Source organism: Cnephaeus nilssonii (genome assembly GCF_951640355.1).
Source record: "Cnephaeus nilssonii genome assembly, chromosome: 20".
Classification (NCBI taxonomy): domain Eukaryota; kingdom Metazoa; phylum Chordata; class Mammalia; order Chiroptera; family Vespertilionidae; genus Cnephaeus; species Cnephaeus nilssonii.
The window spans coordinates 41,315,771-41,343,616 of record NC_137091.1 but is presented as its reverse complement, the minus strand read 5'-3'; the positions used below and the strand labels follow the sequence as shown (position 1 = coordinate 41,343,616).

General features: G+C 52.4%; 3 protein-coding genes across 3 annotated transcripts in view; all 3 read right to left on the bottom strand.

Annotated features, from left to right (window-relative positions):
- Positions 1-12,180, bottom strand: part of CLPTM1 (CLPTM1 regulator of GABA type A receptor forward trafficking) — a 32,706-nt gene extending 20,526 nt beyond the window's left edge. The window contains exons 1-2 of the mRNA XM_079759959.1: positions 12,091-12,180; positions 6,372-6,481 (exon numbers count right to left, since the gene is read on the bottom strand). Of these exons, the coding sequence (XP_079616085.1) occupies positions 6,372-6,481; positions 12,091-12,162 (182 nt within the window). The 5' untranslated portion in view covers positions 12,163-12,180. The remainder of the gene's footprint in view (positions 1-6,371; positions 6,482-12,090) is intronic.
- A 5,648-nt stretch (positions 12,181-17,828) lies between these two features.
- Positions 17,829-20,775, bottom strand: APOC2 (apolipoprotein C2). The gene is made up of 4 exons (XM_079759582.1): positions 20,697-20,775; positions 19,461-19,536; positions 19,133-19,292; positions 17,829-18,539 (listed from the first exon to the last, which is right to left on the bottom strand). Exons 2-4 carry the CDS (start codon positions 19,513-19,515, stop codon positions 18,449-18,451), a joined length of 306 nt encoding a protein of 101 aa, XP_079615708.1. The 5' UTR covers positions 19,516-19,536; positions 20,697-20,775; the 3' UTR covers positions 17,829-18,448.
- A 561-nt stretch (positions 20,776-21,336) lies between these two features.
- Positions 21,337-23,394, bottom strand: APOC4 (apolipoprotein C4; the record flags this gene model as incomplete). The annotated part of the gene is made up of 3 exons (XM_079759801.1): positions 21,337-21,502; positions 22,155-22,296; positions 23,319-23,394. 3 exons carry the CDS (start codon positions 23,392-23,394, stop codon positions 21,337-21,339), a joined length of 384 nt encoding a protein of 127 aa, XP_079615927.1.
- Positions 23,395-27,846: the final 4,452 nt, after the last annotated feature.

Here is a 27,846-nt window from a genome sequence, read left to right as displayed (position 1 = left end):
AGAGAAAAACAGTTACCTACAAGGGAGCACCCATACGACTGCCAGCTGATTTCTCAAGAGAAACTATGCAAGCCAGACAGGAGTGGCAAGAAATATTCAAAGTGATGAATAGCAAGAACCTACAACCAAGATTACTCTACCCAGCAAAGCTATCATTTAGAATTGAAGGTCAGATAAAGAGCTTCACAGATAAGAAAAAGCTAAAGGAATTCATCACCGCCAAACCAGTATTATATGAAATGCTGAAAGGTATTCTTTAAGAAGAGGAAGAAGAAAAAGGTAAAGATAAAAATTATGAACAACAAATACATCTCTATCAACAAGTGAATCTAAAAATCAAGTGAATAAAAAATCTGATGAACAGAATAAACTGGTGAATATAATAGAATCAGGGGCATAGAAAGGGAGTGGACTGACAATCCTCGGGGGGAAAGAGGTGTGGGGGGTGTGGGAAGAGACTGGACAAAAATCGTACACCTATGGATGAAGACAGTGGGAGGGGTAAGGGCAGAGGGTGGGGTGGGAACCGGGCGGAGGGGAGCTATGGGGGGAAAAAAGAGGAACAAATGTAATAATCTGAACAATAAAGATTTATTGAAATGGGGAAAAAAAAGAATGAATACACAGCCCTAGCTGGTTTGGCTCAGTGGATAGAGCACTGGCCTGCAGACTAAAGAGTCCCAGGATTAATTCTGGTCAGGGCATGTGTGTGAGGCAACCAATCCATGTGTCTCTCTCACATCGATATTTCTCTCTGTCTCTCTGTCTCTCTGTCTCTCCCACTTTCTCTGAAAATCAATGGGAAATATCCTCGGGTGAACATCAACATGAATCAATGTGTGAAAGGATTGTGTCAATACAGTAATGATGATGACATTTATCTTAGGTGACTTTTACTTTCTTCTTTATGCTTTTTTTTTAAATTTTTTTCTAATGTGCCAGGGTTCTTTTCCTAGCCTTACAAAGGGTTCAGCATTCTGGAGAAAGGGGCTGCGCATAGATGATTAAGAAGGAGTCCAGCCGAAACCGGTTTGACTCAGTGGATAGAGCGTCGGCCTGCGGACTGAAAGGTCCCAGGTTCAATTCCGGTCAAGGGTATGTACCTTGGTTGCAGGCACATCCCCAGTAGGGGGTGTGCAGGAGGCAGCTGATCAATGTTTCTCTCTCATTGATGTTTCTAGCTCTCTATACCTCTCCCTTCCTCTCTGTAAAAAAATCAATAAAATATATATATATATTTAAAATTATTTTTAAAAAAAGGAGCCCAAAGATGAAAGATAATTTTGAAAGGCATTGGGGGTCAGGGGAGCTTCAGCTAAAGGGAGCTAAAGACTCTACCTTGTCTAAGGACCCATGGTATTTACTAAACACAATTTGTCCCAAGGCAAGGTGGAAATATACACTTCAAAGGGTAAGGTTTCAAAGGGTAGAATACAGAAGCATTATCAGTCTGGGGAATAGCCTACAGCTGTTTAGGTGTTTGGCCAACAGGAGGCAATAAAATGCCCTGAGCTGTCTGGCAGCAAACTATTATCCTATTCAGGTTTGGGGGAAGTGCCTTTTAGCCTTTCCAACAGGTAAACTACATCTGACTCAACCCTGTTGAGCTCCCCAAGTTTCACCAACCTTTTGGTGAAACTCTTGTAATTATTACATGCTGGAATTGGTTCCCGGCACTAATGAACAAAATAAAAGCCCCAAAACAAAACTACACCAGATTGATAGTTGTTTCCCAATATCCATCTTCCCCTTCTTCCTTGGTAAGCAAACTAAATTTTAGCGGGACCCCTTGGCCAACCAGAAAAGAGACAATTCCAGCCTTACTTACAGCTGGGTAAGATACAAGGTAAAGTTCTGGTCAATAAAATGAAAAAACAATGTGTTATGTTGAGTTTTTGGAAAGTGTCTTTAATGAGAAAGAACATCCCTCCTTGATTTCATCCCTCCCTCCCCCGGAATATGGATGTGGTGACTGGATCTTCAGCAGCTGTCTTAGGCCCTGAGGAATAGGGGCAAAACCTAGCAACGGTGGATCAAAAAACAGGGAGGAGTCTGGGTCGCAGCAGACTGCAAAATTCTGGTCTGCTTAGTCCACCCTAGTATGTGAGCGAGAAATAAATATCTATTGCATTAATTCAGGTCTCTCAGATACAGCAGCTGTGTAATTATTAACTGAGACAAGTACTTATTAATTACAGGTATAAAAACCTATATAGCAACCTACGGTACTTGGTGTGGCTCAGTGGTTGAGCGTCAACCTATGAGCACCTATGAGCAGGAGTCGCAGTTCCATTCCTGGTTGGGGCACGTGCCCAGGTTGTGGGCTCCATCCCCAGTAGTGGGTGTGCAGGAGGCAGCTGATCAATTATTTTCTCTCATCATTGATGTTTCTCTCTCTCTCGCTCTCCCTCTCCCTTCCTCTCTGAAATCAATAAAAACATTTTTTTAAAAAAAGCAAAAAGCTACATTGCAGAGGAGTTACATGCTCAGCCTCTAAACTTCAGTACCTGGAACTGAAGCCCAGCTCTGTCACTTACTGTGACCTCGAACAAGCTTCTTCACCTCTCTAGGCCTGTTTCCTCCACTATTAAAATGGGGCTAACACTGCCTACCTTGTAGGGTTGTTTATAAGCATTAAATACACTGATATATACATATGCAATGACATCATTCGGAATGAAGCCAGGTACATACTCAGTAAGTACAAGTGTTAGCTATTACTGTTATTATTTTCCTTATAGGAAAAAGTCATACAATAAACTTTGGAATGGAAAAACACTACAAGGGAATTCTGATATGGGTAGGGTGCCTCCCTGCTGAGCCCCAAACCACACCAAAGGGCATGATCAGGCTCGGGAACTTGTCTCTGCCTGTAGAAGCCAATGGAGCCCTGGGGTCTGGGGTCTCAGGAGCCATGGCCCAGCTGAGCCATCTGCTGCCTCCCCAAGAAGTCCCTGATGCACATGGCTGGGGAAAGGAAGGTCTAGCACCGACAATCTCTGGGGACCCCTCTGCCCCCAGGAGAGGCTGCCATTTGAGTGAATTCGCCCAGGGAGAGTGTGGAGCAGGGACGCCCACTGGCTTAATGTGTGGCCTGAGGAGGGAGTCCCAACCCCTCTGGTCCTCTGGGTCCCTGTAAAACGAGGGAGACCAGACCAGACCTTTCTAGGATTCCAGATCCCCTGCGCCCTGAAGAACATAAGAACATCTGTGTGTACTCGTGTACCCACAGTTTTGGGGCCCACTCAGAGGCCTTGTGGACATTGCCTCCACCCCAGCATCCCAGGCCACGAAGCCCCGCCAGAGGATCCCAGGCCCACAGGGGACCACCTCTGCAGAGTAAGCAAATAAAAGAGCCTTTAAATCTCTCCCACCCTAAATAGATATTCCTTCCACAGGTTCAGAAAAAACTTAGATTTATGAAAAGACATATAGTGAAAACTCTCCTTCCCACCCCATTCATTTATCCACCCAGCTCCCAGCTCCAGGTAAGCACTGGTGTAATGTGAGGATGTGCTAAGAACCATGGAGACTACCCTCAAAAAAGGCCATTTCAATGCAATCTGCTGGAAGCTTCAGGGAGCTACAGACCCCTTAAAACAAAGCCTGATTCCATTTTAAAACTCCAGGAGAGACTCTGAACTGATGTTTGGGGCTGCCTGGTTCTAAGAAAGGAAATTAGCCTACACTGTGGCTGGTTGAAAAATGCCTATCTGAAGGAAGTTCCTTTATGCACCGATGTGGAAAGATTTCTAAGATACATTGCTAATGAAAAAAATCAAGGTGCAGAACTGTATAAAATAGGCTGCCTCATGTAAAAATTAAGGGAAAGATAAAAATAATCTCTATTCATAGCTGCTTAAAGCATGAAAGAAACTGATACATAAGAAAATGCCAAGTCCTTGTTGGACATGGGGGGAGGAGAGGAACAGGGAAGAGGAGGGACAGGGGCTCCACAGCTGGAGAAGCGTGGGGTACAGGTCAGGAAAGACGTATGAGTGTCCTGGCTGCAGAGTGCAGAGTTTCTCTCCTGAACAGCTTCTCACTGTCCGGTGTGACACTCTCAGAGGCAGCAGGTCTGTCCCCCACCAGCAGGTGGTCTGTGACTGCATCGAGGCTTGTGGACTATCTTTCAACTGTTCCTCTTTATATGTTCTAAGGTTTTATAAACAGTAAACAAAAGCAATCATGCCCAACTTTGAGCACGTGCCAGCTCTTATGCCCCCAGCTGACATGGGTTTTCATGGAATTGTTTTATTTTTCAGACATTTTTATTGATTTTTAGAAAGAGAGGGAGAGGGAGAGAAACATCAATGTGAGAGCAGAACATAGATCAAAGCAGAACATCAATCTGCTGCCTCCTGCATGACCCCCACCAAGGATGGAGCGCACAAGCTGGGCATGAGCCCTGACCTGGAATCAAACCAGCAACCTTTCAGTGCACAGGATGATGCCCAATTGAGCCTCACCAGCGAGGGAACTCTTGGAATTCTTTTGATGACCTGTGAGCTGTCAGGATTCCTCTCTGAGGCAGAAACTCAGGCATCAGAGGGGCGACCACCTGACCAGGTCACACAGCTCAGAGGTTGGGGTGGGGGCGCTGAGATGTATGTGCAGGCCTGGGCTCTTAGACACAGTCTGATGCTATACCTATCCTCCTCCCAAAATTTCAGTATCTGATCCCCTATTTTGGACAAGCAGGCTGCTCCCAATTCTTTTCTATTTTGAACAACTCTTTGTCTGTGAGAATCCTTCTATAATCTCATTTAAGGCCAATTACAGGTATGTGTTAATAGGATGACCACCAATACGTTATACTTCTTTGTTACTATTTTCTTTATACTCTTCTGTATTGTTTGAGTTGTTTAATTTTGTATAATAAGCATGTATTAGTTACAGTGTGGTTTTTTTTTGGGGGGGGGGGGGAGATGACATGGAAGTGATGAGATGTTGCTCCCCCTGAACCACTATTCCATTCTTCCTCAGAAACAGAACCCCTGCTTTTCAGCTGGGTGCTCAGTTTCCCAAAATAAAGACCATCCCTTGCATCTGGTCATGGCCAGGTGGGAATGTTCTAGCCAAGGGGATGACTGCTTTAAACAATTACGTCCTGTTGCCCCTTAGAGCCAATAAGGGGAAGAACTGGCTGCCTGACTGTGTGGCCTGGTTTCTTGACCATTTCGCTAAAATACCTCTCCAGGAAAAGAAATGCCCATTCTGCAGATCCACCCAGTATCTCTCCAGGCCTCAGAGGCCGGGCTTGGAGGAGGCACGCCCTGTGCTCCCACCGCCCAGGAATGGCCATATGAATCCACATGTAAAAGGATCACCAGCAACCAGTCGCAAAAAGACGGACCGTATGACTCCACTTAAATGAGGTACTGAGAGCAGTCAAATTCAGAGACAGAAAGTAGAAAGGTGGATGTCAAGGGATGGCGGGAAGGGACAACGAGGAGTTAGTGTTTAAGGGGGACAGAGTTTCAGTTTGGGAAGAGGAAAAAGTTGTGGAGGTGAATGGTAGTGATGGTTGTACAACAATGTCAATATAATTAATGCCACTGAATGTTACATTTAGAAATAGTTAAAATGGTAAGTTACATGTAATGTGTATGTTGTGTCTGAATTGTATCCCCCAAATCATATGTCAAGTCATAACCCTCAGTACCTCAGTGACTGTATTTTCAGATAGGGCTAAGTGAGGCCATAGGGTGAGCCCTAATCCAATAGGACTGGTGTCCTTATAAGAAGAGGAGATTAAAAAAAGAATAAGAAAAAAAGAAAAACAAAAAAGAAGAGGAGATTAGGACACAGGCACCCACAGAGGAAAGACCATGTGAAGATACCGCAAGGCAGGCATCTACAAGCCAAGAAGAGACGCCTCAGGAGACACCAGACATGCCCTTGATCTCAGACTTTTGGCCTCCAGAGTTGTAAGAAATTAATTTCTGTTGTGTAAGTCACCCAGTTAGTGCTATCTGTTAGAGCAGCCCTAGAATATTAATAATGTGGTATATTTTGCCCCATTAAAAAAATTCTATCATTAAGAAAAAAAATACAGCTCCCACCAATATAGAAATGATGGTCATCCTTAAGGATTCTTCCCTTTCATTGCACTTTTTTCCATGAACAAAAGCACACCATGCCCGGCTGGTGTAGCTCAGTGCTTGAGCATCGACCCATGTACCAGGAGGTAACTGGTTTGACTGCTGGGGTTTCGGGCTTGATCCCGATCAGGAGGCATGCAGGAGGCAGCCAATGGATGTTGACGTTTCTCTCTCATCGATGTTTCAATCTCCCTCTCCCTTCCTCTTTCTATCTAAAAGCAGTAAAAACTTATTAAAAGATAAAAAAGCAAACTGGCATCCGCTTACCTGAACAGGACACCTTTGATGACCTGCCAGGCGTTGGGTGCTGGCTGGGGTGGGTTCTGGGGCTGGGTCTCCGCTGGCAGGTCCCTCCCGATGCTGCCATTGCTGGTCACCTGCAGGAGACAGAGACCAGGATAAGGAGGGAGAATGCAACCTGGCACAGGGCTGAACATAGAGAGGGCACCTGGTCCAGAGGTCAGGGAGAGCTTCCTGGAAGAGGGGACATCAGCGCCGAGATCTAAAATACAAGTGGCCAGTGCAGAGGAGGCAATGAGGGAAGCAGCAGGTACAGAAACAAAGGTGGTGAGAGACACAGTCTGACTCTGAGGACTGTCCATTGCTCCCTGGGGATGGGGCCACGGCCCAGGGAGCAAGGATGCGGAGGTGACTATGAGGAACAATGCAGAAGGGGTCACATGGCCGATGCAAGTCATGGGTTTATCTGAACGGTCCTTCCCTGAGCAAACAGTTCCTGAGGTCTCCGCTGTGGCTGGCTCTGTACAGGGCCCAGCCCTTCAGGAGCTCCTGAAACAGCAGGAGAGACAGACAGAAAAACACAACCACAGCATGAGCCACACTGCTGTGAGCCACAACGAAGGTGAGTGCAACAAACAGTGCACACCACCCTGTGGGCCGGAACCTCGAACATCTCCATGCGGGCGAATGGAGGCTTGGGGAGGCTAAGCCACTTGTCTGTGTCCCAGGAAGGACAGCAGCAGGATGAGGGAGGGTAGGCAGGCCAGCGAGTCAGGCAGGGCTTCCCAAAGGAATCTTCCCTCCGAAAGAGAAGCTCAGAAGCAGAGAATTTCATGTCAGGTTTGGAAAGGCCCAAGATGGAGAAACTTCCCAGCCCTGTCCTAGAACCTGCCAACTTCCCAGTCCTGCCCTCTTCCTTCCTCCTAGCTCCGTCCCCTCACCCCTCAGCCTTCAAGAGGTAGGACCAGGACTGTCATGGTCACCGTCAGGTGGAAGCATCACCCAGCCTCGGGCCGGCAGAGCAGGGGCTCAATAAATACCTGTGGAATCAACAAATGCTCCCTGAAGGGCTTGCCCCCAGCACCCAGGCCACCCAAATCCACCCCCTCTGGGGCCCCCCACAGCCCAGCCTCCCCCCGCCCCCGCCACAGCCCCAAGCCCACTCCTCTGCAATGTCTTCTTCTCTCAGCCTTGAAAGCCCTGGGGAGCAGGGACAGAGGCCCCCTGGCCAGATGGGGCTGCCCGGGAGCTGAGGCCAGTGTTTGTTAAAGGTGTCATTTGTCATTCCCTGTCACTTTACCATCAAGGGCTTTTCTCTGTCGTCTCCCAAAGTGCAGGACAGCACCACGGTGAAAGGTGGTCGGACAGACCCAGGCTGCAGGCCTTATCCCATCATTCCTGGCGGTGAGATCTTGGACACATCACTTCCCTTCTCTGACCCTTCCCATTTCTGACCCAAGGGCCAGATTGTGAAAATGCAGGTGTATTTTGCTCAGAAAAGATTTCCTTCGTGTGTTGGAAAAAATATTTCCTGAGCACTCACTGTGTGCCAGGCCCTGTGCTAGGTGGTGGCCACACAGCTCTGGCCCTGCTCTCCCAGAGTTCAAGATCTAGAGGGAAACACACCCACAGAACAGTAAACGGGATAATTAAAAATGGTAAACAGGAAAAGTGCCCTGGAGGAAATAAGCAGAAGATGAAGAAAATCCTTGGATTAGGGGGTCAGGAAGCCTCCCCAGGAGCTGTCTCTGACATTTGGATGAAGGGTGTGCTGGGCAGAGGGAAAGGTTCGAGGAAGGTGTTGGCCAGGAGACAGGGAGATTAGACAGGCACGGCCCTCATTCAGGAGCACTGGGGGACCAAGTAAGGGCTTCCAGCAGGTCTGAGCTGATTCTGAGTCAAGAAATGGAAGCTTGAGGCCAGGCCAGAATTTGACCCCACATCTGGCTGGCTCCCAGGCCTGTTCTCCTATCCGCAATAGTGGACAAGTTGGCTGGACACCTTCCCATGGAAATGCAAATGAAAACCGCAATGAGATGTCTGTGCACTAGGGTGTCCAGCATCAAAAAGAGGGCCAGCCACAAGTGCAGGTGAGGGTGTGGAGACACTGCTAGTGGGAAAAATGACGCTGCTGCTTGGAAAAACAAGGTCGATGCTTAAAAAGGGAAATATGTACCTGCCAAGCAAACCAGCGATCCCACTCCTGGGTCCTACCCAAGAGAAATGAGAACGTATGTCCACGAGAAAGCTTATACGCAAATGTCCACAGCAGCATTATGCACAATAGCTAGAAATTACCCAAACGTCCTTCCATGAATGAAGAAACGCATGTATCTGTACATGGTATAGTACTCAGCAACAAAAAGGAACACTGTGGGAGCAGAGAGTGACTGCAAAAGGAACATGTTCTGAGGGGACAAGTGTTCTCAGACTGGACTGTGATGATGCTTGTACCTCACAACTGCACAAATGTACTAAAAGCCACCGAAGTCTATACTGACCACAGGTGAACGGTACAGTATCTAAATTACACCTCAATAAAAAGGTAACTCTTGTCTGGCCACTGTGGCTCATTTGGTTGGAGCATATTCCCCTACACCAAAAGGCAGTAGGTTCGATTCCCAGTCAAGGCACATAACCAGATACCCAGATTGTGGGCTCTCTCTCTCTACCTTTCTCTCTCCAAAAAGCAATAAAAAAAAAAAAAAAAAAAAAGAGGTAACTCTCCAGTGGCTTCCACTTCCCTCAGAGTGAAGGCAAAGTCCTCACCATGGTCCCCAAGGGCCTGATCTGGCTCCCTCCCTGCCTCTCTGCTCTCACCTATCTCCCCTCACTCACCAGCTCCAGCCACACCAGTCTCCTCACTGCTCCTTCCTCACACCAGGCACCTCCCACCTCAGGGCCTTTGCACCTGCTGTTCCCTTTACCTGAAAGGCTTTCCCCCATGTATCTATATGCCTCCCTTCTTCAAGTCTGTTTAAATGTCACCTTCTAGCGAGGCCTTCCCAAGCTACCCTGTTTAAATTACAACCCTCCTACCCACCCCTCACTTCCTATCCCCCTCCCAGCTTTCTTTCTGTCCATGGCACTTATTACATCTGATCCACTATACATTTTCCTATCTATCTTAGAACAGTCCCGCCTGTTCTTCCACCCCCACCCTGAAGCCCTCAAATAGAACATGAGCTCCAAGAGGGCAGGGCCTCTGTTTTGCTCGCAGCTGTATCTCCAGCATTAGCATGGATCAGAGCCTGTAGCGGGGACAAAATACACATTAACTGAAGGGATGAATGCTGGATCTGTGGGTCCTGTGTCTCAGCCCTCGGCTGACGGGGCAGCAGGCTGGCTGGAGCATGAGACTGCCAAGGCCTGTCTAGACCCCATAGGCCAGGAGAGGGTGGCGGTGGCTGCGGACACAGCACCGTTCCTCCTCTTGGATCCACATGTCCAATCTCACACACTATCCCCAGGAACACGCACCAAGGGGCCCAGGAAGCAGCTAAAACCATGAGGCTGGGCCAGAGGCTTTCCGGCACATCCTCACGGAACACCTGGATCCACCATGGGACTTCCACCTCAGCTTAGGCTCTGCCTCAAGATCCATTCATTCCACAAACACCGAGCACCTGACCTGTGCCAAGTCCCCAGCTGGGCGGTGCTGGGGACACAGTGATGACCAAGACAGTCCCGGTTCTGTGCTCCTGCAGCTCCTGTCAGCGGAGGAGACAGGTGGATAGTGACAACCCAGTGTGGGCAGTGCTTGGGACAGGGGAGCCCAGGGGGCTGTGGGAGCCCTGACCCAGTCTGAGAGGGTCCGAGAGGGCTTCCTAGGGGAGAGAACATCTGAGATGCACAGGACTAGTGAGGATCAACCGGGTAAGGAAGGGAGAAACCTATGCACAGGCTATGAGGAAGGGACAGCGAGGCACACTCCTGAAATAAAAGAGCTCCGACGGGCGGATGCTCCTCTCATCCAGTGGTTCTCCAGCAGGGGCAATCTTGCCCCCCCCCCCCGACTCCCCCTTGACCCCCAGTTAGCAATGTCTGCAGACATTTTTGGTTGTCACAACTGGGGAGTGGTATATACACTACTGATATCTAGTGTGTAGAGGCTAAAGATGCTGCTAAATATCCTAATGCACACAGGACAGTCCCCCACAGTGAAGAATTATCCAACCCAAAATGTCAGTAAGTGCTGAGGTTGAGACATCCTCAGTCTGAAGGAAGTCAGATCGTGTAGCGCCTTGATCTGCTAAAGAACTTGTACTTTATCCCGAAAGCAAAGGAATGCCTCAAGAGATTTAAGCAGAGGTAGAACAAGAGAAGACTAGGGTGTGTGGGGGTTTGTGGACACTCGCAGCTATCAGGGCACCCTGAGCCCTAGTCTCTCCCATCATCCCCTCCGATCCCCCCCCCCCCAAACACACACACACACACACACACACATGAACCCAGTAACCAACAGAAACTCCAAGGGAGAAAGACCTTTCAGCAAGACTGAGAAGCCCCTGAAGACGGGGACTGAGTCTTCCTTCCAGTGCTAATGCAGCAAACATTTCCTGAGCCCCCCCATCCACCGCCCACGGGGGCCAGGGCCTGGTTGAAGATGCTAACAAGGTGTGTCTTGCTCTATCACACAAATCTCTTCCTGGTGTTCCAGGTGATATTATTTGCCTCTCCTCTTGGCTCCCTCGGTCCCTGGCATAGACTTTTGTCATTGCTCTAGTCATCCAGTATTATCATTCTTTACATGTCAGTCTTCTCTCCCGCTCCACTGATGGCAGGGACACATGTGTGGCCATCTTTGTGGCCCAGCACATGGCTGGCCCTCCTAGCTAACCCTTCCATTTACCACTGGAGAAATAAGGGCCCAAAGAGAGAGGAACTAGCACAAGGTCACAGAGAAACTCGGCTTCACTCTCCCCTCCCAACCTGAGCTCCTCTCCCCGGTGCTGCTCCCACTCAGTGACAGCCGGGTGGGTGGGTCCGACAGCACCTTGCTGTCATTCCCTAAATGCCTGAAGGGTGGCTGCCTGAACTAGCTAGTATGTTCTGCAGCCTCAGTTTAGTTGTGGGGGTGCGGGTCAGAAACCACCAGCACCTGGACTAATTCCCCCGGTAGGGTTAGTTTATGATAAAAGCACACCCATGCCAGTCCTGACCACGCTGGGTTAGCAGCGTCTACTAACTGCTACATGGGATGAATCCCAACCCAACCTGGGTGACATTCTGCAAGCGCCTTACTCTCGCTGTTCCTTGGATTCCCATCTGTAAAATGGGTCTGTCAGTCTCCACAGCCTGTGCCCTTACTCACGATGATTACCTGACTTCCCCCAGAGGTACAAAACTCCCAGTTAATCAATCACTGTCCACAGGTCAGGCCCTGGAAGAGAGACCCTGAATGCCAGACCACTCTGGGAACGGACGTGGAGCCTGGAATCAGGAGTCGAGAACCTAGGGAGCCTGGGTACAAGACTGCGTCCCTCCACGCCGCTGTCTCCAGCTCGAGCAATGAGCTTGGTGGCCGCTCAGCACGAGCATGCAGGGGGCCCGGCGCGCAACAGGGCCCTGCTCCCCGCACTGTCCGGCCTCCCGGGCCACCCGGCCCCGCCTGGGCCCGGTATTCAAGGTCCCTCTGGGCAAGGGGCCCCCGATGCACGGGATTCCACGAAAAGGGGCAGGACACGCCCCATGGGAGGCCCCCCGAGTGGAGAAGAACCCCTCAGGCCCCTCTCGGCCTCCGTACCTGACCGGAGCCGCCTCCTCCGGCCGCCACCACGGCGCTGCCGGCCCCGTCCGTCTCCTGCGCCGCCGCCATCTTCCCGCTCCGGGTCCCCGCCCCCGCCGCCAGCCCCGCCCCGTCCCCGACGGCAGCAGCGCGATCGCGCGAGATTTCACGCTTTTCCCCGACCTACCGGCCACCGTACCGGGCAAGAGCGCCTCAACCACGCCTCTCGGGGGCGTGGTTTCCGGCTCTGAAGGAACCAATCCGGCCACCGAAGTTTAGCCCGTTTGTTTTCACCTGGACACGCTGCCTGCTCCGAACTCCCAGGACTTCCTCAGCTAACTATGCGCTATCCACAGGCTCCATTCCTTCTGCCCTCTCCAATAAGCCAGCCTCTTCCAGTGATGTGAGCTTTCTAGGCCGTCCCGCCCGCTTCACTCCGCCGATTCTTCGAGTTCCTTCCGTTCCATGTTTCTTGAGCTTTCCCGGCCACCGTACCGCTTCAAAACCTTTTGCTTGAGCCACGCCCTTCCTGCATTAAAGGAACTTCCTGGACACCGTATCCAGATTCAGGGAGTAGGGCTTCTGACCCACAGCCTCCGGCTCTCACCTCTTTTCCTAACATCCTTTCTCCTCCGCAGATCCCCGTGAGGATATATTTTTCCTGTGCATTCAGAGTACTATTTCAGGGTTCTCACGGCCACCACACCTCCAAATTGGGTCCTGTCAGCCCCTTCCCTAGATTTCGGGCCGCCACTTTAGCGCGCATGCGTGTTCTCGATGGGCTTGGGGACGAGGCTTCCAGGGCTGTACGAGCTGCATACTTTCTTAGCTGTGCATGTCTCTTTCTACACTTGTTCAGAGACTCCTGGCTTGGGGAGAGTGTTATGACAGCCCACCCAGAGGACAGAAGATTATCAGCGGCTGTTAAACCTTCACCAATGAATTGGGTGGAGGTGTGACCTGGGTTTACATTCTGGTTGTACTGGCTAAATGACCCCGAACAAGTGACATATCTCTTTAAGCCTCCGTTTCCTCCTCTGGTATAAGCTAGGCATTATAACCCTAGCCGGTTTGGCTCAGTGGATAGAGCAACGAGCTGCGGGCTGAAGGGTCTCCCGTTTGATTCCGGCCAAGGGCACTTACCTCGGTTGCAGGCTCCTCCCCAGCCTGGCCTTGGTCAGGGAGCGTGCTGGAGGCAACCAATCTATGTTTCTGTCTTTCCCTCTCTCCACTCTTTCTAAAAAGTCAATGGAAAAAATATCCTCGGGTGAGGATTAAAAATAATAATAAATGTTTAAAAATAAATAAACAAACTAGGCATTATACTAGCACCAGCTATTCTTCTTCCCCTTTTGCCCCGTAGGGCTTTCTAGAAGACCCAGTGAGATCTCCAATGTAGAACACCTGGCCCCCTGCCTTACGTTTAGAAAGTGATCAACATCCTGTGCTGCCACTTCGAACCTTACACATTACTGGGAGGTTCTAATTATTTTACTATCTTCTTCCTCCACTTTCCTATAGCTCTCAGCTCAGTAATAATATCACCTCCGTCAGGAAACCCTCCCTGACCCCCTAGGCTGGGCGGGGCACCGCCTTTCAGTCCTCCAGGATCCCTGGACTCCCTCACCCCATACCTGCTCACTGGGTCATCAATGTCAGAAATGGGTGTGGTGTGTCGTGCTTGCCCAGGGCTGTCCTGGTCATTGCCGTACCCTCCAGCACTGCCCTGGGGGTGATTGCTGAGTGAAAGGATGAAACTCTGAGTGCAGAAGGTGGACGACTTACTTCTGAGGATCAACACAAGGGCAAGGAGGAGCCTTAGACAACTTCGTGCCCAGTTCTCTTACAGATAATGGTAGTAATAATGATTCTGTGATATTATCGATCCAGGGACCAATGAACATACTGATTATGTCCCCCAGACTGGGGGCAGACTGAGATTTTTGTGGGCCTCTTTTTCAAAAAATATTTTTATTGATTTGTAGAGAGAGCGGAAGGAAGAGGTAGAGAGATACATCGATGTGAAAGCAAAACTTCCATCAGCTGCCTCCTGCATGACCCCTATGGGGGATCAAACCCACAATCCAGGCATGTGCCCTGACCGGGAATCATACTAGCAAACTCAGTGCACAGTACAATGCTCAACCAACTGAGCCACAGCAGGCAGGGCAGGCCTCTCTTTTATTTTATTTACTTATTTTGGGTGTATTATTTTTTTTTATTGTCTAAAGTTTTACATATGTCTCCTTTTTTCCCAAATGACCACCCCCCCCAAGCAGGACTCTCTTTTATATATATATATATATTTTTTTTTTTAATTGATTTTTTTTTAATATATTTTATTGATTTTTTACAGAGAGGAAGGGAGAGGGATAGAGAGCTAGAAACATCGATGAGAGAGAAACATCCATCAGCTGCCTCCTGCACACCTCCCACTGGGGATGTGCCCGCAACCAAGGTACATGCCCTTGACCGGAATCGAACCCGGGACCCCTCAGTCCGCAGGCCGACGCTCTATCCACTGAGCCACACCGGTCAGGCTTAATTGATTTTTTACAGAGAGGAAGAGAGAGGGATAGAGAGTCAGAAACATAGATGAGAGAGAAACATCGATCAGCTGCCTCCTGCACACCCCCTACTGGGGATGTGCCCGCAACCAAGGTACATGCCCTTGACTGGAATCGAACCCGGGACCCTTGAGTCCGCAGGCCGACGCTCTATCCACTGAGCCAAACCGGTTTCGGCAGGCCTCTCTTTTAGAAGTACAAAGTTATACAAACAAATTTACTTTTTATTTTTTAAAATATTTTTATTGATTTCAGAGAGGAAGGGAGAGGGAGAGAGAGATAGAAACATCAATGATGAGAGAGAATCATTGATCAGCTGCCCCCTGCATGCCCCCTACTGGGGACTGAGCCCACAACCCTGGCATGTGCCCTTGGCCGGAATCGAACCTGGCACCCTTCAGTCCGCAGGCGGACGCTCTATCCACTGAGCCAAACCAGCCAGGGCTATACAAACAAATTTAAATAGAAGACCACAGAAAGCCCAGGCAAGTGAGGGGCTTTGGAACTTAATCTTCAGTTTCACTGTAACCCCGTCTCTGCTCTCAGCTCCAGGTACAAAATGCCCCAGTCTGTTTCCCTCTCTCGCATGCAGCTGAGTCCTGACCCGTGGAAGCGCTAGAGGCTGTCAGCTGGACTGTGACCTTAGAAAGAAGCCCTGCAAAGCCCTCCCACCATGCCCGTTGAGTGATCAAATAAATTCTTCCACTCCCTCTAACTGGAAAATAAATCACAGGCCGCATCCACTCTGCCCGCCACTAGGGGACGCCCAACACCAACCAGAAGTTGGGATTTCAAGTTCTAAGGGAGAAGGAGCCTGGGGGACCTGATCTTCTGATTTCCTCAGAAGAGGTTGGGGGTCTGGACTCCTGAGTCTGCGGGAGAAACCTGGGGTGCCTGACTCTTGAGTTCTCAGGGAGGAGGAGTGTGGGGGCCTGGACTCTGGGGTCCTGGGGGGAGCAGGACTGGGGTAGGAGCCTGAGAAAGGAAGGAGGGATCTGGGAAGGGCGCTAGGATTGGTTGGACGCAGAACTGGCCTGGGCAGAGGTTTGGTTTGGCTTGAGTCCGTGAGAAACAAGTGGACAGAGCAGGGATTGTTCCTCCGGGGTCCCCCCTCCCCAGCACCCCCTAGGTTTGGCAGCCTCAGCTCTTCCCAGGCCCTGGGGACTTAGGGACATTTCCCACAACCCCTCCCCAGGGCCCCTGTTTTCCACTAGGCTCACAGCTGCCCAGCCTCAGGACCTGGGAAAACGGCCCCAACAGTGCTGAAAGGCTGGCGGAGGTTCATGCCAAGCAGATTAGGAGAAATACAAGCCCTGTGTCCTCAGAGGCCAACAGTCCCATCCCGTAGGTTTGGGGGCCCAGGACTACCCTCTGTTCCCTCAGAATCCAGGAGTCCAGGTGCCCAGCCCTCTACCCACAGGCTCTAGCAGTGCCCTCTCTCAGACTGCAGAGCCTCTGTTCTTATCTGCACACCCTGTGCTTTTGACCTGCTATCCCCACGGCCCAGAGACCCTCTGGCAGTCACTAACCACCCCACTCAGACCTGGGGGCCACGGGCCTGCCCCTTCCCTCCCCCACTCGCCAGCAACCACAGCTCCACCCACACTGCAGTCCTGATGCAGCACCCCCCCGTGACCAGCCCAACCAGGGCCTCTTGGGGGCCCACCCTGCGCGGAATCCACTACTTATCCAAGGTGGCCACACCCAGGCCTTGATATGCTCACTTTCTCTCCTTTTCTTCTTTGCGCTATTGCTGTCTGAAGTTATCTTCTCTGTTGGTTGGCTTGCTCATCCTCTGCCCACTACTTCCCCCCGGCCTCCCTATTTGTGGCCTCAGGATGGAACAGAGCTACTGGCCCTGAGTAGGAGTTCAGGAAATGTTATGACTGTTGCTAATAAGAAGAGAACACCTTGCCTGGCCGGTGTGGATCTGTGGTTGAGTGTTGACCTATGAACCAGGAGGTCACAGTTCAATTCCCAGTCAGGGCATATGCCTGGGGTTATGGGCTTGATCCCCAGGAGGGGGAGTGCAGGAGGCAGCCAATCCATGATTCTTTCATCATTGATATTTCTATCTCTCTCTCTCCCTCTCCCTTCCTCACCGAAATTAATTTTTAAAAAAATTTTTTTTTAAAGAAAAAGAACACCTTGGCCGTGTAGCTCAGTTGGTTAGAGTGTCAACCCCATAGGCTAAGGTTTCTGGTTTAATCCCAGCCAGGACACACACAAGAAGCAACCAATGAATGCATAAATAAGTGGAACAACAAAGCAATGTTTCTCTCTCTTTCTCTCCCCCCACCCTTCCTCTCTCTCTCAAATCAATAAATAAAAACGTTAAACCCTGGCTGGTTTAGCTCAGTGGAAAGAGTGTTGGCCTTCGCACTGAAGGGTTCTGGGTTCGATTCCGGCCAAGGGCACATGCCTCAGTTGCAGGCAGTGGAGGGTGTGCAGGAGGCAGCCGGTCAATGATTGTCTCTCATCATTGATGTTTCTCTCTCTCTCCCTCTCCCTTTTCCTCTGAAATCAACAAAAAATGTATATATATATTTTAAGTTAAACCCTGGCCAGTGTGGCTTAGTTGATTGAGCATCATCCTGTGCACCAAAAGGTTGTCGGCTCTATTCCTGGTCAGGGCACATGCCCAGGTTGTGGGTTGGGTCTCCAGGGTGCTTATGGAAGACAACCGATTGATATTTGTTTTTCATAGCAATGCCTCTCTCTCTCTCTCTCTCTCTCTCTCTCTCTCTCTCTCTCTCTCTCTCTCTTCCTTTCTTTCTCTTAAAAAAAAAACACAACATTAAACTATTTTAAAATATTTTTTAAAAAGAACTAACAAAACATAACACAAATCTTTAATCACTAAAACTGTGTGGAATTGGGCCAGAACCCAATCCACAATACTTTGAGGAGCCGCATGCAGACAGGACTGTCTATATCTTTCCCTGCTGTGTCCCAGGGCCTGGCAGGGTCTCAATAAATGCATGTGAGATGAATGTATAGCAACTGCCATGGAGCAGGTCTGTCCTCACGGGTCCCAGCCAGCCTGGGCACTGACTTCCTGTGGTCAGCAGTGACTTGGCACCAGTCTCCCCTCTGTCACACGCGCATTGGACAGCTCCACGCGATGGATGGCACATTTATTTTTATTTTATTTTTATTTTTAAATATATTTTATTGATTTTTACAGAGAGGAAGGGAGAGGGATAGAGAGCTAGGAACATCGATGAGAGAAACATCAATCAGCTGCCTCCTGCACACTCCCCACTGGGTATGTGCCTGCAACCAAGGTACATGCCCTTGACTGGAATCGAACCTGGAACCCCTGGGTTCGCAGGCCGACGCTCTATCCACTGAGCCAAACCGGCTAGGGCTGGATGGCACATTTAAAGTGTCAGCCCACGGCCTGGACACGGCTAGAGGCCCCTGCAGGGTCGCTGTGTCCATGGCTTGTCATTTTATAGATGAGAGAGAAGGGTCTTGGTGAAGGACAGTCTCTAATTTTGTTGTTCTCATCATTTATTGTTGTTATTTACCTCTTTATTCCCTCTAACCGGGCTAGGGCTGCCTGTGTATAATAGGCACTCAGTAAGTGTTGGCTGGACTGAAAGAGTCCCTTCATCTTGGTCCCTGAGGTCTCAGAAAAGCAACCACATCAAAGAGAATAAACTTGGCTTTTTTCTTTTTATTGATAAGAAATCAGGCTAAAGTTGAGAGCAGGATGCTGAGAGCTGCTAGGAAGTGGGAGCGTCAGGGTGGTCAGGGAGCCATGGGGTTGCTGGGGTCTGGACTACGTGACTGGGGCCCAGCTGTTACTCCTCTCCCTTCAGCATAGATATGAGCTGGTCAGTAAAAATCCCTGTGTACGTGGTCACAGCTGCTGTGCTTTTGCTGTACACATCCCTGTGGAGAAGGACAGAGGGTTTGAGAAGGGATGGGGCTGGGGGCCTGGACTCCTGGGTGTGAGGCGGGTGGGGCTGGGGGCCTGGACTCCTGGGTCTGAGGGAGGAGGGGCTGGGGGCCTGGGCTCCTGGGTCTGAGGGAGGAGGGGCTGGGGCCTGGACTCCTGGGTCTGAGGGAGGAGGGGCTGGAGGTTTGGACTCTTGGTCTGAGGGAGGAGGGGGTCTGGACTCCTGGGTCTGAGGGAGGGGGTCTGGGGGTCTGGACTCCTGGGTCTGAGAAAGGAGGGGCTGGGGGCCTGGACTCCTGGGTCTGAGGGAGGAGGGGCTGGGGGCCTGGACTCCTGGGTTTGAGGGAGGAGGGGCTGGGGGCCAGAATCACATGTCCTTCGGGTAAAGGTGGCTGCAACCCAAGCTTCTGGAATCCTAGGTAGGACAGGGCTGGGATCTCAGACTCTCAGGTTCTGATGGGGTTGGGGGCTGGAGAATAAGATACTTGGGCCTTGAAAGAGCCTAGGTTTGAACTAGACCCCGAGTCTGAGGGAGAAGGGGCTGGGGCTGGGACTCCTGGTGTCTGGGCTGGGGGTGGGGTGATACCTGATTTTCTCATCCATGGAGGGCAGGTAGGTCTTCCTGTACAGGTCCTGGGCGGCGTTCTTGGCTGAATCCCAGTAACCGAGAAGTGATTCCTGCATCTGGGAGAACAGCGTGGGGCTGGCGGCCTCATCCTGCTGGGGCGTAGGGGCCCCCTGGACCTCTGCAGGGGAGAGTGAGTTAGGAGAGCTGATGGGCCTGCAGCAGAGGGCGAGTGGGCAGGGAAGGAGGAGGGGGGCGCAGGGCCAGGGCCAGACTAGAACTGTGATGGGAAGATGCTTAGGGTACATCCCCCTCCCATAGATCCGCCTCCCCTGCCAAACACACTCACCAAATCCCAATACCAGGAGGATGAGAAACAGAGCCAGGAGGTATCGGGTGCCCATGGCGTCAGGAGACCTGGAACACTGAGGAGGGGGTGGGGCAGGGCCCCTGGAGGCATCTACTCCTGGGGTCCCCGCCCTCAAAGGGGGGGGGGTGGCTGAGCTCCCTCTCCCTTGCCCCCACAACCCAAGTCAAGTTCCTCATGGGTTGGCTTGCGCCTCCCTGTCTAACATTCTGTGATTCTACTCCTGATTTTAACATCGTAATTCTAACATCCATTCATTCACTCCAGAAGCATTTCTTGAGCATCTATTACGTGTCAAGCACAGCTCTGGACCTGACCGTGAGCACAGCGACGGTCCAGCCCTTAGGAAGCTGACACGAGAGAGAAGGCAACGAGCAAATATTAAATGAGGGAAGTACAGTGTGTCCCCTGGAGATCCGTGCTCTGGGGGGAAGGCTGTGCTGGGGCCGGGGAGGCCTCCGCTGAGGGTGGCCTTTATGCTCAGACCCAGCCAGTGCGGGGCCTGTGCCGCAGGCTCAGCTAAGGACCACCGTTGGGATGAGCATGTGTCTGCCACCCTGCTCTCCCGCTTCGCTCCCTCAGCCTGTGTCGCTGTGAAGAGTTGGAGAGCTGGCCCTGGAGGGGGGCCGCGTGGACCAACATTCCACAATTCTAAATTCTGTGAATCTAACACCCTGACTTTATTTTTTTTTTTTGCTTAATCCTCACCTGAGGGTCTTTTTCATATTGATTTTTAGAGAGAATGAGAGGATAAGACAGAGAGAAAGACACACATCGATTGGTTGCCTCCTGCATGTGCCCTGACCAGGGCCAGGAATCCAGCCTGCAACCAGAGTACATGACCTTGACTGGAATCGAACCCGGGACCCTTCAGTCTGAGGACTGACACTCTATCCACTGAGCCAAACCGGCTAGGGCCATCCTGACTTGCTTTTTTAAAATATATTTTTATTGATTTCAGAGGAAGGGAGCAGGAGAGAGAGCTAGAAACATCAATGATGAGAGAGAATCACTGATGGGCTGCCTCCTGCACGCCCGCACTGGGGATTGAGCCCGCATCCCAGGCATGTGTCCTTGACCGGGATCAAACCAGGGACCCTTCAGTCCGCAGGCCGGCGCTCTATCCACTGAGCCAAACCGGCCAGGGCCATGCTGACTTTTGAACAATCTTGGCTCCTTCCCTGCTGACCACCACCCCCATTTCGGCCCCTCTCTTACCAGACTCCGGCGGGCGGTCCTCACCAGCTCCCCAGGGCAGAGACAGGTTTTATAGCTCCCGGGACCCACCTCCCCTCCGCCAGGCTGCCTAGGCCAAAGTCCAGGCCAACAGAGCCACCGAGGGGGCGGGGGCGGGCCACAGAGGGCAGCCACGTCCCCTGAGGTCAAGCCACCGAGAGCCCCCCCTCTGAGAAGTCACCCCTGAGAGTGACAGGCTGGGTGGGGGCTGTGGAGGGGTTGGGGGCTTTGGGCGCCCCCCCCCCCAGGAGTGGGATCTCGGGTCTTCATCACGTGGGACGTAGAGGCAACGCTCTGAACGAGGGGGTCTCTGTGGGGACCTGCGAACTCACCTCCTCTCCAGCTTCCACCCTCCACCCCAAACCGAGGAGCCTGAAGTCTGCACCCCACACAAGCCCGAAGCAGGTCTGAGGACTGAGGGTGGGCATCCCCCCGCCCACCCCCCCGACTCCTTCCCCAACTGCCCCACACGGGCACGGACTTCCCCTCTCTTATAGGAGGTCACTTCCTCTGCTCACTAACTGCTGGGGGTGCGTGGGGTGGGCTCATCTCTGGCCCCACTGAGGACAGCTTGGGACAGGGACACAGACAAGAATGTCTTTATTGTGAGGCTGTGGGTGCTTTAACCCCGGTCCCTCTCCCCACAGAGAAGTTGGGGACACAGGTTGTGGGCCTTGTTCAGGAGGTTGTCCTTGGAGCTTCGGAGCCAGGCCTGGGCGCGGGGGCCCAGGTCCTTCAGGTGGTCCTCATAGTAGGTCTGCACATAGCCCCGGAAGGCCGAGGGGACCCTGTGGGGGAGGGGATGTCACAGTTGAGACCCTAGCTACCCCCAACACGTTGCCTCATTTACCCCCTCCTCCCTCAGACCCAGGGGTCTAGGCCCCCAGCCCCTCCTCCCTCAGACCCAGGAGTTCAGGTCCCAGCCCCTCCTCCCTCAGACCTAGGAGTCCAGACCCCCAGCCCCTCCTCCCTCAGACCCAGGAGTCCAGGCCCCCAGCCCCTCCTCCCTCAGACCCAGGAGTCCAGGCCCCCAGCCCTCCTCCTTCAGACCCAGGAGTCCAGGCCCCCACCCCCTCCTCCCTCAGACCCAGGAGTCCAGGCCCCAGCCTCCTCCCTCAGACCCAGGAGTCCAGGCCCCCACCCCCTCCTCCCTCAGACCCAGGAGTCCAGGCCCTAGCCTCCTCCCTCAGACTCAGGAGTCCAGGCCCCCAGCCCCTCCTCCCTCAGACCCAGGAGTCCAGGCCCCCAGCCCCTCCTCCCTCAGACCCAGGAATCCAGGCCCCCAGCCCTCCTCCCTCAGACCCAGGAGTCCAGGCCCCCAGCCCCTCCTCCCTCAGACCCAGGAATCCAGGCCCCCAGCCCTCCTCCCTCAGACCCAGGAGTCCAGGCCCCAGCCTCCTCCCTCACACCCAGGAGTCCAGGCCTCCTGCGTACACTCACTGGAACCACTGCAACTTCTCTCTGGTCCTTGTCACCAGCGGCCCCACCAGCTCCTTCACCTTTTGGCTCACCCGGCTCCAGGAACTACTTGCCAGGCCGGGTGGGGGGCTCGGGGTGCCTGCAGGCAATTTTCTCCGGCATTCTGGGTGTGACAGAGGGCGCCTTGGGTAGGCTGGGATCCCAGAACCCTGCTCCCTCCCTGCCCACCGTCACTGTCACTGTCACTCCTGGAGGCCCACGAGCAGCCCCTCACCAGTCCTCTCCCCGCTGGCCTTCACCCCCTTATAGGTCCCTCTCGCCACTTGCCCTCCTTCAGCCATTGGTCATCTCCTAACCCCCTCTGTGCCCGTGGCCCCTCCTGTCACCCCTCTGTCTGTCCGTGCTTCTCTCCCTCCGCTGTCACCCCACCGCTCTGACCCCTGTCTGTCCCGGTGCCTCCTTCACCACTGACCTTGCTGCCCCTCGTCCTCCCGTGACCCCCAGGCTGAACTCCCCCAGGGCACAGGAGGCCGGGGCCCGGGATGGAGCCGGCCAGGCTGTGCTGTCCTGGTGGGCGCCGCACTCCCTTGCACCCGGCAGAGCCTCCCCCACAGGGCAGCCACCACACAGCTGCACATGTACATGCGTGTACAGAGGCACCCTCGTGACCGGCGGTGTGCCCTCAGCCAGTGACTGACCCTCTTCGAGACCCAGCTTCCCTTTCCATGGAATGGGACGATGCTAGGACCTACCTGGCGGTGTTTGTGGGATTCAGAGTGAACTCGTGTAAGGCCTGAACTCGGGTGCCTTGCACACCGAGGCGCTGTACACGTGTTAAAACTTCACATGCACACGCACACCCCGGATGGACTCGCTCCGGTGCTCACACACGCCCTCACACGTGGACACACTCAAAGCTTTTGCATAAAGACCCCATAAAGACACACGCGCGCGCGGGCATACACATGCGTGTTCACAGAGACACATTCACCTCGACTGCATACTCATGCTTACACACACATGCATGACCATGTGTTCCAAACCCACAAACACACTTCACACACAACTGCCACTGACACATACTCGCCAAGAGCACACACGCCTACAAGCTGCATTGCATGTCCCGGTCACACTCAGCCCACGCCGCTGCGGGGTCCCCACGCCCCCCCGCCTGCAGCTGCTCACCCACTGCACAGGCCAGGACCACGGCGCAGAGGCAGAGGGCGGCGAGGGCCCGGGGCCTGAGTCTGGGGAGCAGCATTTCTGGGGGCGCTTTCTCTCTGTGCTCAGCGAGCCGGGCTGGGAGAGGGGAGGCCGCACCGCACAGCCCTCCCTGGCCTCCCACGCCCCTTGGCAGGGACTTTTTTTTTTTTTTTTTAAATATTTTATTGATTTTTTACAGAGAGGAAGGGAGAGGGATAGAGAGTTAGAAACATCGATCAGCTGCCTCCTGCACACCCTCTACTGGGGACGTACCTGCAACGAAGGTACATGCCCTTGACCGGAATCGAACCTGGGACCCTTCAGTCCACAGGCTGACGCTCTATCCACTGAGCCAAACCGGTTAGGGCTTGGCAGGGACTTCAGAGAGAGGGACCTACAGGGCAGTGACAATCAGAGGCTTCGCCCGCCCCCGCTGGCCTCCCTCCTGCCTGCCTCCCCAGCACCTGGCTAGATAGGGGAAGGCAGAACATTCTCTGGCCTCCTGTGCCGAACCAGGTTCAAACCCTGGCTCCATCCCATGTGACTTCATGGGACAGTCACCAGTTCTGGCCTCAGTTTCCTGCTCTGTAAAATGGGCCCACAAGCCATGCTTCAGGCAGGACACTGATTCAAGGAACCGATACAAGGAAAGGTGTGAACACAGAGCCTGGCAATGACTGTGGCCATAGATCACAGCTGTGTATGATTATTTCTTTCTTCTCTGACACCTCTTGGCTATAGGGCCAGACACACCCTCACCACGTAGCCTGGGCAAGTACATCCCCTTCTCTGGGCCTCAGTGTTTCCATCTGTGAAATGGGGGTGGTAATAAGCACCTGCCCTCAGAGTCCGTGTGAAGGCTGGGTGAGGCCCGGGAGGAACAGCTCCAGATGCGTGTAGTAGGAGGTTGTCAGCATCAGGTTGATGCCCAACGCTAGACAGAAAGAAAATGAGCCTATTTTGCCCTGGCCGGGTAGCTCTGTTGATTAGAGCGTCGTACTGATACTCAAAGGTTGTGGGTTCGATCCCAGCTTTCTCTCTTTCACTCTCTTTCTCTCTCAAAACAAAGATAACATAAAACAGAAAATTATTTTATTTTTTAAAAATCTTGCCGAAACCGGTTTGGCTCAGTGGATAGAGCGTCGGCCTGCGGACTCAAAGGTCCCAGGTTCGATTCCGGTCAAGGGCATGTACCTTGGTTGCGGGCACATCCCCAGTAGGGGGTGTGCAAGAGGCAGCTGATCGATGTTTCTCTCTCATCGATGTTTCTAGCTCTCTATCCCTCTCTCTTCCTCTCTGTAAAAAATCAATAAAATATATAAAAAAAAAGAAAAAAAGAATAAAGTTTAAAAAAAATCTTTATTGTTGAAAGTATTACATATGTCCCCTCCCCATTGACCCCTTCTAGCCCGCCCCCATCCTCTACCCCAGGCCTTCACCACCCTATTGTCTGTGTCCATGGGGTGGTGTGATCTCTGAATACATAATAATCTGGCCACTCAGTGGGCCCATTTTACAGAGCAGGAAACTTTTATTATATCCTATATAATAAAAGGCTAATATGCAAATTGTCCCCTCGACAGGGAGTTTGACCAGCAGGCAGGCCGGCCAACCGCCCATGTCCCCTCCCTCTGGCCAGGCTGGCCAGACCCCACCCATGCACAAATTCATGCACCAGGCCTCTAGTATATATATATATATATATATATATATATATATATATATATACACACACACACACATACATACATATACACACACACACACACACACATATAGACACACATATATACACATATATATGAGAAAATTATTTTTAAAAAGAAGTCCTTGGTCTAGGGTTGCCAGATAAAATGCAGGACTCCCAGTGATGTGGGAATTTCAGATAAATGATGCATTTTATTTCTAGTATAAGTATGTCCCATTCAGCATTTGGGGATTATACTAAAAGTGATCTGTTGTTTATTTGAAATTCAAGTCTCAGGGAGTATCCTGTATTTGTAGGAGGAAATCTGACAGCCCCCGCTTGGGCCCGGTCTGAACCGGCACCGGGAGTCACGGCCGCCCGCCCAGGGCAGTGAGGAGATGGTTTCCGCACAGCGCCGAGCGCAGAGGGCCGTGCCAGGCACACCACCAAGATGCTGGGCAGTGTCAGCAGCTGTTTATCAGGCCTGTGTTTCCCCAGCACCAGGCGCTTCGGCGGGGCTTTAGCGCATTAGCTCCGTTAACTCACTCGCTGACTGAACTCCCAACGGCCCTAGGCAGCGGGCCTCGGTCTCATTCCCATTCCGCAGATGAGGAAGCTGAGGCTGCCGGCGGCGTGGGAGTGAGGGTGAGGCCTCTTACCCACCCGGCCATCTCACAGGACCTCACCACGCCAGAGCAACCGCTGCCCCACCCCCCCACCTGAATCCTCCTGGAGGCCAAGAGGGAGGCTGGAGCAGGGTGGGGGTGGGCCTGCCGGGAGGTCTCTGACCCCTGCCCCAGCTCCAAGGTCAGCTAGACTGTTTGCTGTTTGCTTCTTGCAATGTTTGCCCACCTCGGGGCCAGGAACAGGCTGAAGGTCGATCAGGGTGGACCTGAGGCAGCTCAAAAACAACTGTGCAGGGCGGGGCGGGGGGTGGGGGGAGGGCGGGGAGACGTTGGGGGCAGAGAGGTGTTGAGGAAGGTGTGGGGGTTGTGATTTGCGAGTGGTAGGCAGGCCCGCAGACCCAGACCCCGGTGTGTGTGTCTGCCCCAAGTTAGAGGCTCTCTTCAAAAGCAGGGTGCCCTGGCCCGTGTGGCTCAGTTGGTTGGTGTGTGGTCCCCATGCACCAAAAGGTTGCAGGTTCAATCCTGGGTCAGGGTGTGTGTGGGAGGCAACAGATTGATATTTCTCTCTCACATTGATGTCTCTCTCTCTCTCTCTCTCTCTTTCTCTCCCTTCCTCTCTCTAAGCATGTCCTTGGGTGAGGATTTTTAAAAAAGAAGAAGAAAAGAAATTGATTGGCTCTAAACTGCTAGAGAAATGGCCAAGTAAAAATTAGTAATTGTTCAATTAAAGGGATACAAAATATACTCCTTTTAAACAAAATTTAAATTCCTTATTGTTTAAAGTATTACATATGTCTCCCTTTTCCCCCATTGACCTCTCCCCAGCCACCCCCACCCCCCAGCACATGCCCTCCCCTCCCCACTGTCTGTGTCCATGGGTTATGTTTATATGCATGCATACAAGTCCTTTGGTTGATCTCTTACCCCCCGCCCACCTTCCCCTGCCTTCCCTCTGAGGTTGGACGGTCTGTTCAAAGCTTCTATGTCTCTGGATCTATTTTTGTTCATCAGTTTATGTTGTTCAGAATATACTCTTTTTAAAAAATATCTTTTTATTGATTTCAGAGAGGAAGGGAGAGGGAGAGAGATAGAAACATCAATGATGAGAAAGAATCATTGATTGGCTGCCTCCTGCAGGCCTCCCACTGGGGATCAAGCCCACAACCCCGGGCATGTGCCCTGACCAGAATTGAACCTGGGACTCTTCAGTTCGCAGGCTGACGCTCTGTCCACTGAGCCAAACCGGCTAGGGCCAGAATATACTCTTAAACCCACTGGCTAACTAACCACAGGGCAAGGCCTCATCCGGTTATTGTCTAATGAGGGACGTGGCAGGTGACTCAGGGAAGAGGAAGGTGGGCTGAGGGAGAATGTGGCCCCGGGACCCCACTGGGCTGTGACATCAGGCAAGCGACCAGCCGACTGTGTCTCACTCGGTTCCTTCCTCTGTACGACAGGGTCAGCGAGAGTCTACCTAGAGGGGCTTTGTAAAAATTTAATGCTTAGTGTTGGTTCTGTGTTTCCAGATTTAGCACGTTGGTTTCACCAAATGTTATTGAGTCGCTGCACTATGCCCTGTCCTGGGGACATGGTGGTGACCAGCAGCCTTGGCCCTGTCCTCCTGGGGCTCACAGTCCAGTGGGGGAGGCAGCCATCACCAGACTGGGCAGGGTTGGGATACAGGGGTTTGACTCAGCCAGGGGGTGAAGGAGGACTTCCTGGAGGAGGGGACACCAACCCCGAGACTTGGAGGGTGGAGATGGCGTGGGTCTCTTTCAGGGCCCGAGCCCAGGTCCGACCCTTGCTCTCTTCCAGGTCCCCGTTCATTACCCATGGAGAGTGTAATGAACACCTACTGTGTGCATGGTGAGGACCCACCCAGGTCCTTATCTTGGGCAGCCCACCAGGGAAGAGCTACATGCCCCAGGCTGGGGGTCCCGTCCCATCCAGTTCTCCACTTCCTGGCTGTGTGACCTGGCACAAGGGACTTCACCTCTTTGGACTTCAGAGTCCTCCTGGGATTCATAGGGCCCAGCTCCCAAGGTTCTTGTGCGGATTCTCTTGAGATCACAAAGTCCAAAGTCCTCAGCACAGGGAATGTGCAATACCTTTCCGTTCTGCTTCTCTTTTTCAAAGGCGCCACCCCCACCCTGTCCCGTAGCCCCTGCCCCACAGGAAAGAGCGCTCAGATTTCTCT

Bases quoted from the DNA above. Each gene is read 5' to 3' on its own strand.
- APOC2 (XM_079759582.1), bottom strand. From the start codon at position 19,515: ATGGGCACCCGATACCTCCTGGCTCTGTTTCTCATCCTCCTGGTATTG. The intron at 19,293-19,460 runs GTGAGTGTGTTT...TCTCCCCTGCAG, and splicing joins CCTCCTGGTATTGGGATTTG to AGGTCCAGGGGGCCCCTACG. The intron at 18,540-19,132 runs GTATCACCCCAC...CCTTCTCCACAG, and splicing joins TCCATGGATGAGAAAATCAG to GGATGTGTACAGCAAAAGCA.